The sequence below is a fragment of the Amphibalanus amphitrite genome, unplaced genomic scaffold, assembly GCF_019059575.1.
Source record: "Amphibalanus amphitrite isolate SeventyFive unplaced genomic scaffold, NRLGWU_Aamphi_draft 001028F_arrow, whole genome shotgun sequence".
In the NCBI taxonomy this organism is placed as follows: Eukaryota; Metazoa; Arthropoda; class Thecostraca; order Balanomorpha; family Balanidae; genus Amphibalanus; species Amphibalanus amphitrite.
Genome location: NW_024882522.1, coordinates 242,688 through 252,469, shown reverse-complemented (window position 1 = coordinate 252,469; position 9,782 = coordinate 242,688). Strand labels below are relative to the sequence as shown.

At 48.3% G+C, this 9,782-nt stretch overlaps 1 protein-coding gene across 1 annotated transcript in view; it reads right to left on the bottom strand.

The window, feature by feature from the left end:
• Positions 1-1,658: 1,658 nt before the first annotated feature.
• LOC122369362 (F-box/LRR-repeat protein 16-like) overlaps positions 1,659-9,782 on the bottom strand; it is a 46,839-nt gene continuing 38,715 nt past the window's right edge. Inside the window, exon 3 of the mRNA XM_043344056.1 lies at positions 1,659-1,765. Within this exon, the coding sequence (XP_043199991.1) occupies positions 1,659-1,765 (107 nt within the window). The remainder of the gene's footprint in view (positions 1,766-9,782) is intronic.

Below are 9,782 nucleotides of genomic sequence, written 5' to 3'. Positions count from 1 at the left end.
CTCTCTTGTTTTCTTTTCCTCTCTTCCCGTCCTTAACCCTTTACCACAGTCTTTCTTTTTGAGCCCCCTCTTTCTCCTCTCCCTCCATCTCTCTTTCTCTCTATCTCTCTCTCCCTCACTCAATCCCCTCCCAATATTCTCAACTGCCGCAGCGTTGTAGGACTCGCTACCAGACAGGTCCAGGCGCTCCCCACTCCGCAACCCTCAGCCCACACGGCCCAACCGCCCAAACACCCTCCGGCGGATGACCTCTGACCTCGGCGACCTGACCCCAGCCGACTGATCGCGTCCCTCGCCACGCCTCCGCCCCGCTTCCCCCAATACGGCGGCGTAGTCTTCGTAACGTGTGTAACAGTCATGTGACATTATTTACCTCGGTGGTTTGTTCGGCTGACAAGAGGTGGCACTAGTGGTCTATGGATCAGAGGCAACGCTACTATGGACGTCAAGGCCCTTGAGACCCCAGTTTTTTGCGATAATTTTCAAATGCGTGAACTCTGGTTGACGATATTCTGGCAATGTGTGTTTCAGAACCTACCGAAACTTTATTACTGAGGTATTTTGACGCCAAACGATTATGAAAGGTACGTACTTCTCATTCACTCGTAATGCTAAGGTCAATTCAGGCCCGGGCAGAGGATTGCGTTCGGCCACACTCGAGCCCCGCCACCAGCGCCATCTGCTCTTAATGTCATCTACTAGCGCCCGCTACCGCTACCAGCTACCGCCCACCATCAAGCCTGGATGGAGCGCGAGACGCGAGTGACCGGTCGCCGGGCAAGGAGCGCCGGAAGGGTAGGGCGGAAATTAGCGCTGACGTCATTACGTGGCTCCGCCCCATGAGCGTGTAGCCTCTACCCAAACAGCAGGTTCGTTCCGTGAAATTTAACATTACGAGTGAATGAGAAGTACCTTTCATAATCGTTTAGCGTCAAAATACCTAAGTAATTAAAGTTTCGGCAGGTTCTGAAACACACATTGCCAGAATATCGTCAACGAGAGCTAACGCATTTAAAAATTATCGCAAAAAAGTGGGGTCTCAAGGGGTTTGACGTCCATAGTAGGTAGGTTCTGCGACTTCTCGGGGCAAAGTTATGAGTGAAAAAGAGTTTTTTTTACCCCCACCCAAAAATGCTTTGAACATACTGAAACGAGGTAGGTATTCGAGAATCAGACGCCCCAACGGACCATTTGATGTATCTCGTGTCACGGAGATTGGATCGGTCTTCAAACAGGTGACCGAAAACGAGGTGATTAGTAGCAAGTGCTGGTGTGACCGTACACGGTGCTGTCTGATGGACAGCACCGTGTCGGATGGACAGTAGTCCGAGCACACAGTGCCCTCAGGTTTCCAGCGGCCGCGGTTGTCTCCCGTGTCCTGCTGTCTCCGCACCGTCGCGGCCGACGACCTTGCCGGTCGATATGGCTCGGCCGGCCGGCGGCCCGCTCCCCCCCCCCCCCTCCGCCCTCGGCTCGCGGCCTGGTCGATGGGCAGTGGCGCGGCGCGCCGCGCGGCCGCACCCGGACCTGCACCGGTCGCCGTCGCCGAGCTGACGCTATCGACCCAACCGACCGCCAGAGGATGGCAATGGCGGAGGAGGTTTCCTAGATGATGATGACGATGACTGTGATGATGGGATGTAGGTGTCGGTGGCGGCTCACCTGTCGAGCACCAGCTCCTCCAAGTGGGCCAGGTCGCAGGCGATGTACTCGAGAGCGGCATCGGTGACCCGTGTGCACCAGCTCAGGTCCAGGCTGCGCAGACCTGCCGGCCGTACGGGCAGACCCCAGCCGCGTCAAATAACTAGACCCCAGCTGCGTCAAATAACTAGACCCCAGCCGCGTCAAATAACTAGACCCCAGCCGCGTCAAATAACTACTATGCATTTCAGACCCTCTGGAACAGTCCTTTTTGGCTCTTTCTCGTTACCTATACGCTTGATTTCAACCAAACTTTGACACAATGAGTTTCAAGGCCCTACCTAATTTTTACTATTATAGTCTTTTAACAAAATATCAAAATGAAAGGCACTTGTCATTGACTTGTAACGGTAAAAATTGATCGGAAAACTCTGCGCCGTGGTAGAGGCTAGCATGGCGTAGCAGCGTCAGCTGTTGCGCCGCAGCTAAGCTCCGCCCACTGCGCCGCGACACCGAGACCGGTCATTCGCCGCTCGGGCTCAGAGGGATGCGGAGGTCTGAGCTGGAACAAGGCACGCGCTAACGCAGGTATCCTTGCGTGTATATCGTATCTCGCGCGGAGAGAATAAGGATGAAAAATGCAATGCATGTATAAAACGATAAGCACTCCTTCTAGCTACAGAATACAGATTAAGCTCCAGAATGTTATTCCTGCAAAATTAAAAGAAACATTTTCAATAATCTATGGCGAGCTTCTCCGCTGCCCTGTTTTCCTACAGACTATGGCGCATTTAAAGAATAACGATACAGAATTTACGTGCGTAGAAAGGCCTTATTTAATTGAGGATATCTACATATGTACTCGCAGTTCGTTTGTTTTTATAAGTTTTGAGAATACAATTTTATTATTTTTTGGGTAAAAATATTCAATATTTCCATAATACTTACACAATGCTTTAAAGGTAGTGTGCCAGCTTTCCTGGGCCGTATGGAGTTAATGGCCCATATAAGGAGAACCGGATTTTTAGAACTTATCCATACCTTCAAAACTCATGGAAACGTCTTAAATTCTTCAAATTTTGAGTACCCCAGTGCGAAATTCGCCCCGACGGGTTGCCGGTCGTACTCCAACCACATTTCACACCACTATGAACAATAAATGCACACACTGAAATCGCTATTACCGATATGCTCATCCAATCAAGTTTCGATAAACCCGTTCATCATCAGCTCCTGCGATTTCGAACACGCCTGTTAGGTGGTGCGGTAGACTGCGCCCAAAGCCAGGGCCCCGGTAACGTGAGGTAGCCGAGTCAGGGCAGCGTGCGCTGACCCAAGCCGGAGCCGCGCGTCCTCCCGGTGTCATGTGATAGCCCGGGGCTGCCCGCGGGGATGCGGTAGACCGCGCCCAAAGCTGCGGCCCCGGCTTGGGTCAGCGCACGCTGCCCCGACTCGGCTACCTCACGTTACCGGGGCCCTGGCTTTGGGCGCGGCTCCTGCTCATACTTTGTGGTGCGGTGGTGGTGCGTCGGGCTGCGCGCTGTGACTTCGGCCAAGAAAAATGCGTCAGCTGATCATTGTCATTTCTGCCACTTGCGTGTGGTGAAATGGGGTCATAACTTATGAGACGGCTTTTTCATATCAACTATTTTACATAAAATCATATTTCAAACCGTAAATAATGTTCGACAGCCAAATAAAAGAAACAATACCAATACAGGCTTACAGTTTAAGGCTCGACATTGTGTTGTCTACGATTAGACAGCTGATAACTCATTCCCGTACGTCGTATGGTCGTAACACTATAATGACCTTTGCTTATTGTCACATGTGCGCCTCATTCGCGATTGTTGCCGACGCCTGTTTGCAGGTGAGCCCACTACAGTTGTTATACATATCTAAAAACCGATTAACTTTTAGGCGAAAAAGGCACTATTCCAGGCCCATTTTTGATTTTTTGCGATATTAGGTAAAAACAGAAGCTTCTTATCCTAGGAAAAATAAAATGGGAAATCTTTCAAAGGTGGCACACTACCTTTAAGGATATTGTTGATAGATCTTACGCCGAAAAACAATAAAACGGGGAAAGATAGGATGACTCAATCTAAAAATGTAGATATGCAATATCGAGAGTTAATGATCTCCCATCCTTCATGCCCCCTTGTCAGTCTCTCGTCTATAATCTCTATCTCCGTCACTTATCTCTGGTCTACCATCTTTGTCTCTGTCTTTCGCGTCTGCCGTCTTTGTCTCCTGTCTCTGCTATAGAGTTTATGCATAATGTTTGCTGTCCACTATCCACCGTCTACCTTTCGTCTCATTGTTACTTTGTCTCCTCTTCCTTTTTCTTCCTTCCTCCGTCCTTATTAGTGGTTGAACAACTTATTTTAAAGTTCATGACATGCAAACAAGTGTGCCACTCCGCTGCGCCGCGCGCACCACCCGCACGCCGGCCGGTCAGACTGCGACTGCCGCCGACATGACCCGAGGCTGGACCGCAGGTGGGCGGAGCCTAGCCGCAGCGTGCCAGTGCGTCACGACCAATCAGAGGGGAGACTGCGCCCAGTCTGTATCAGCCTCTAAGCAGGCCTCTGACGACCTTAACCCTCGCCGGCACAGGCCATTTTGAGTCCTTCGACGGCACAAGGGGGGGTTGGTACGACCCCCCCCTCGCGTTTGGCCCCTGATCGAGCTAGAGCTTCGCGGAAAAAACGAGCGTGTTGCCCGTCACGAGAGGAAGCCGATGATACCCAATTTTAAGGTCCTAGGTCATCGGGTGACCTTCCAGGTCAGGTCAATGGCCCGAAAACCGGGAAAATCGGGACCTGTTAGAAAGTCGTAAAGTGTGGCTGCTATGTGGTTTTCCGGGGTGCTGATCACGAATATCGTGTTAGTTTTGATCATAGATGATGTCTTTAAGCATTTAGACCAGGTCGGGTCAGGTCAGGTCAGATCAACCGGTAGGGGAAGTTGGGGGAACGCCGAAGACTTTTTTTCTGACGCCCGTAGCACGCAAGGTAGACAACATACGCTATTCTTGTTGGCGTCATTCGAGAGGCCAGTCTTTTGCCTTTCAAACATACCAGGCGCATTTGATGAATTCGCATACCGTTAAGCGCACAAACTAAAAATATCAAAGAAGTGACTTTTTCGGCGTTGCCCCGGACTGCGGGGAAAGCCGAAAATGGGAGAAATGATCTACGGGGAATGCCGACATTTATGTTTTGCCATTTTATCTCAAACTTTATCCAGAATTCATCAAAGCTGACACACGTTTCAAGAGCTTGAGGACGCGGTGCACACTGGAAGTTATAATTGTGTGATATAATAAGAAAATGCCAGGTAAATCATTCCTTATAGGTAACAGGCCGTTGTGTCGGTTGAAAGTGTAATTTGTGTGACTAAAAATACGCGTTGCTATTCTACAGCAGTAAAGTCCACGTAGCGTGCTTTTAACACGTGCGTAATCGCACGTTTTCGGCATTACCCCAGCCAGCCATACTTTCATTTGCAGGCCCATAACTTTTCAACGTGCTGTATAAATTTCAAATAGGCAGCACACTTATGCAAAGACATGCTAAAGATTACTTGACCGAATTGGCCAGACAAACGGTAGCATAATGAGTAAAAAATGCAGCTTCAAAGGCGCATGTAGTACAAGGGAAACGTACCTTGAAAACGCTCTTGGCGCCCTCACAGTCGAAGTATTCCGAATGACGACTCGTAACAAACATGCGATAATTGTAGTCACTTAAGCTTCAGAGCATCACTGACAGGTGGCATCCATGTTTTACGGTTTTCGAAATATCTCGAATTTCGGCTTTGCCCCAACTCCGGCATTGCCCCAACTTCCCCTACGGGTTGTGACGGGTATTCGTAATACGTGTCAGCCGCCTCTGACAGCTTCGTAACATGTTACGAAGGCACCAAAACTACTTCGTAAATGTTCAAATGCTTGCTAAATTCGAATTCAGCTCCAAAAACTAGCCTAGAAGCATGCAAAACTCGAAAAAGTGAACCGAGGTCACCCAAGGTCACCAAAGGTCAATGACCTGACCTGACCTTCAGGTGACCTTGACACCCACCCTAATGCATGGGAGCAACATCAAATCACATGTTTGAACGTTTGAAACCACGAAAAGCTTGCAAACGCGCGGCTAATGCGAGCCGACATGCGCCGAACCGCGATTTCGGCCAAACATGGTCACAGAAAAGAGGTCACAGGTCAAAGGTCATTGGGGTCAGGGTCATGAAATTTTCAGGGTAGGTGTAAAATTGATCAATGCGAGGGTACTGAAAGTATCGTCGCGATCGTCCGCTTTTTACGCGAGTTATTCGCGAAAAACCTTAGGGGGGGGGTTGCATCAACCCCCCCTGTGCCGGCGAGGGTTAACATTATCATTCAATGACAAGTGCCTTTATTTTTCATGTTTTGTTAATAGACCATATTGATAAAAATTAGGTAGGGACCTCAAACTACCAATGCCAAAATTTCGTTAAAATCAAACGCATATACAACGAGAAATAGCCGAAAAGGACTGTTCCACAGGGTCTGAAATGCATAATATATGACCCCAGCCGCGTCTCACAGCCGCGTCCCACTATATTATATCACACGGGGCCGGTAAAATGTTTCATTCAGGACCGAGGGATTTGTTGAGTTTTCCGCACGAGGCCGAAGTTCGAGGGCGGAAAATTCAACAAAGCCCGAGGTCCTGAATGAAACATTCCGGCCCAAAAACTTATATCACGGAATATATAGTCTACGACATGGAATGGACCATAGACCTCTGTACGGACAAAACGAATTTTTCCTGTAACTGCTGAGTTTTTGGCTATCTGGCAATTTTAGGTGTGCTGCTGTGGTTTTGGCACTTCCGTGCTGATGAACGAGATGAGTTTTATCAAATCAACCCACGAGCCGCTGGGGGGGGGGCATAAAGTTGCCCCCCTTTACGTTTTGTGAAATATCTCTGAAACCTGATAAGCTACGAACGTGAAACTTGGCATAGCTTCAAAAAATGAATACCTAGGCAATGTTTGAGGAAAGTTTGGTGGTTGTAACACCTAAGATGACGTCACAGTGACGTCATACAGTTTTGTCGTTTTCCGATATGGACCGTTTCTGATTACGCTGAGCATGAAACTCAACTGTAAATGAAATAGACAGCACCTGCTGTCATCCTAAAACATCTATCTACACTTTCATCTAGTTTCTGACCAATAATCGACCCTTTATATTCGGTTCCATATATCTGATGTATCGTGAGGAATATGAGAGTCGTAAATTTATAATTTCACTTATGACGTCACTGTGACGTCATTTCAAATGGGATCAACACCAAATTTGGACACAACCTTGGCTGGGTATTCAAGAAGATGTGTGCAAAGTTTCGCTTCTCTATCTCTTCGCGTTGCGACGATATCGTCGCAGAAGTAAAGGGGGGGGGGCAACTATATGCCCCCCCCCCAGCGGCCGGCGGGTGGCGCGGAGGCCCAGCGGCCGCCGGGTTAAATAACTTTTGTTTAATTAAGTTAAGCGTTCTTTTGAGCATAGTTAACGTTGTATAAGTGAAAAGAAATAACCTCATGCTCATTAATATCGAAATTAAAATTGTTAATCAAAAACATATTTTTGTGAATGTCACTTCGGTCGGTGACATTCACGACACGGAGGATACGAAACACTGCTTAGCTTTCCCATCAATTCTGCATATTAATCCACCGACGAAGTGACATTCACAAAAATATATTCTGGATTAACATTTTTAATTTCGATATCAATGAGCATGAGGTTATTTCTTTTCACTCTTATAAATAAAATTACTATTATAAAGCTCTAAAACTATGTATGGATGTATGTGAGTCTGTCTCTGTTGGCGAGTTATTGCTCCGAAACTTTGCGAACTGCGCCGGTGAAATTTTCAAAGTCAAAAGCCTGCAAAAATTGGTTGTATTAAAATTTAGAGCGCGCAAGACGCTCGGTTTCCACACTTGGAGGAGCATCTTTTGCTACATTCAACTTGCATTCGGGTAGGTGCTTTCATCGCCAGTGCTTTCATCGCCGGGCTACCAGGCGCCGTTAGCAGCACAATTCGGGCCGACACGCGCACAGAAGGCCTGGATCTGGCCAGCATCCTGGCGCGGGCAGTGTTGAGTGACGAACGTGTTCTCGGCAGCAGCGGGTGTGAGACGCCAAGACACCGGCGGGTCGGTCAGACCAGCGGGTCGCCACGGTCCACGGCGGACCGGGCACGGCGTTATTAGACCTGCAGCAAGACCGGTCACCTCGCCAGGAGCTGCATAAACGTCGAGGAAACAGCGTCAGCGCGAGCGCCGTCTCCCAGTCAGTAGCTCGCGCACTTCCGGTCGTGATATTTACACGGAGAGCACTGTTCTTGTGGTGTGGTCGGCCTATCACTTATCTCCTCCGTGGCCGGATGACTGCGGCCGGCGGCGGCGTGGCTGAAGCGGCGAGTGAATGATCTGAAGAAAGGCTGGGATGACTGACACCACAGATGATGTCGAGCTTTCGTTTTCGCTCTTTCTGAACCGAGCGACATCACTTTTATGCCAATTCATTTACTTTTTGACGGTGGGAGGGTCCCTTTAACGGAAATTTCTAAGCATGAGCGGCGGCCGGCCGGCTGGCCGTGCGGACGCTTTTGCTTATATCTCAGTAACCACTTGACCGATTTACTTGCGGCAATTTTTGTAGGGTAGCTTCATTCCTTCTACCACGTATTGGACTATTCCCGATGCATGTGGGTGACGCCTTATGCACGTGCCACGTGCAAAACGAAGAGGTGTCAGTTTTGTAGCAATTGCAATATCTCGGTAACTACTGGGCCGATTGCGCTGAAACTTGGCAAGTATGTACAAGTTTGGCATGTACTGTAGGTAGGCACCCACTAGGCAATGCATTTGCATGTGCCACAATTGGGGTGCTGCTGCACGTGCAGGGGTCGATTTCAGATCTCGAGAACGGGTGGACCGATTGCGCTCAAATTTGGTGCGCGGTTAGAGGCCGGTTAGTTGGGACTTGCGTGCCATGCAAAAGTCAGTTGGGACCCATTTTGCAGGTGCGCACGTGCAGGGTGCCGCTTCCAGATCTCGAGAGCGGCTTGGCCGATTGTGCTCAAATTTGGCACATCGCTAGAGACCGGTTAGTAGGGTGCCGTGCACAAGTCAGTTGGAGGTACCCCCTCGCAATTTCGCACGTGCAAGGCCCACCCTCTCGCTTGCTCCGTTAGTCGCCCCAAAAGGCGTTATACTGGTAATAATATTTATAATTACATGGCTCGTATGGTAACTGGGTGTGTATTAGAGATGTCAATCGGATACCAACTTTTTGGTATACCGATACCAAACCGATACCAACTTGGTATTTGGTATTTTGATCCTAATGTTGTTGGTATTTTGTTGGTATTACGAATCCGGCTAATGTATAAGAGGATACGAATTCGGTAAAAAGTTGGTATTTCCCTCATGTTCCCAAGTTGGTTTGGTTTCGGTATTTTTCATGGTTTTGATTGGCATTTGATTTGGTATCGGTATCCTGATTTTCCGTTATTGACATCACTAGTGTGTATTGTGTAATAATGTTGACTGTTACCGCAATTTTCACAATTAATTTCCCTCTGCAGGATGACTTATTTTTGTTAATGATACCATGACAACGGGCAACAGTATTCTGCGGGCGCTTTAAAAAAGGCTTAGGTAGAATTTAAAAAAAAAAAACACGTTATGGGTTTCACTCGGTTGGTGGACTTCATTGCTGAAGGTTCATACGTATATCTGCAGCTAGGACAGAGTTGCTCCGTATTCATTTATTTGAACCACGTGAATTAGATGAGCTCCTCTTTTCACGCAGAACTGATGGTACGAAACAGGTGATAAAATCGTCTGGAGACATATCCCAGGAATTTTTAACAATTAAAGACCGAAAAATGGAATATCTGCAGTACAGTAATTCTGTTCTCGACGACACTGTAAAGGAGTTTTTCCTTACTGTCAAGCGCAAAAATAGGGTTGGCTACAAAACGAAAAGTCTCCACTCACTGAAGTGCGGAATCAGTTTATCACCAATGAACTAGGAAGAGACATCAGTGAAGGAGGTGCTTTCCTTCGAGTACTGAGGC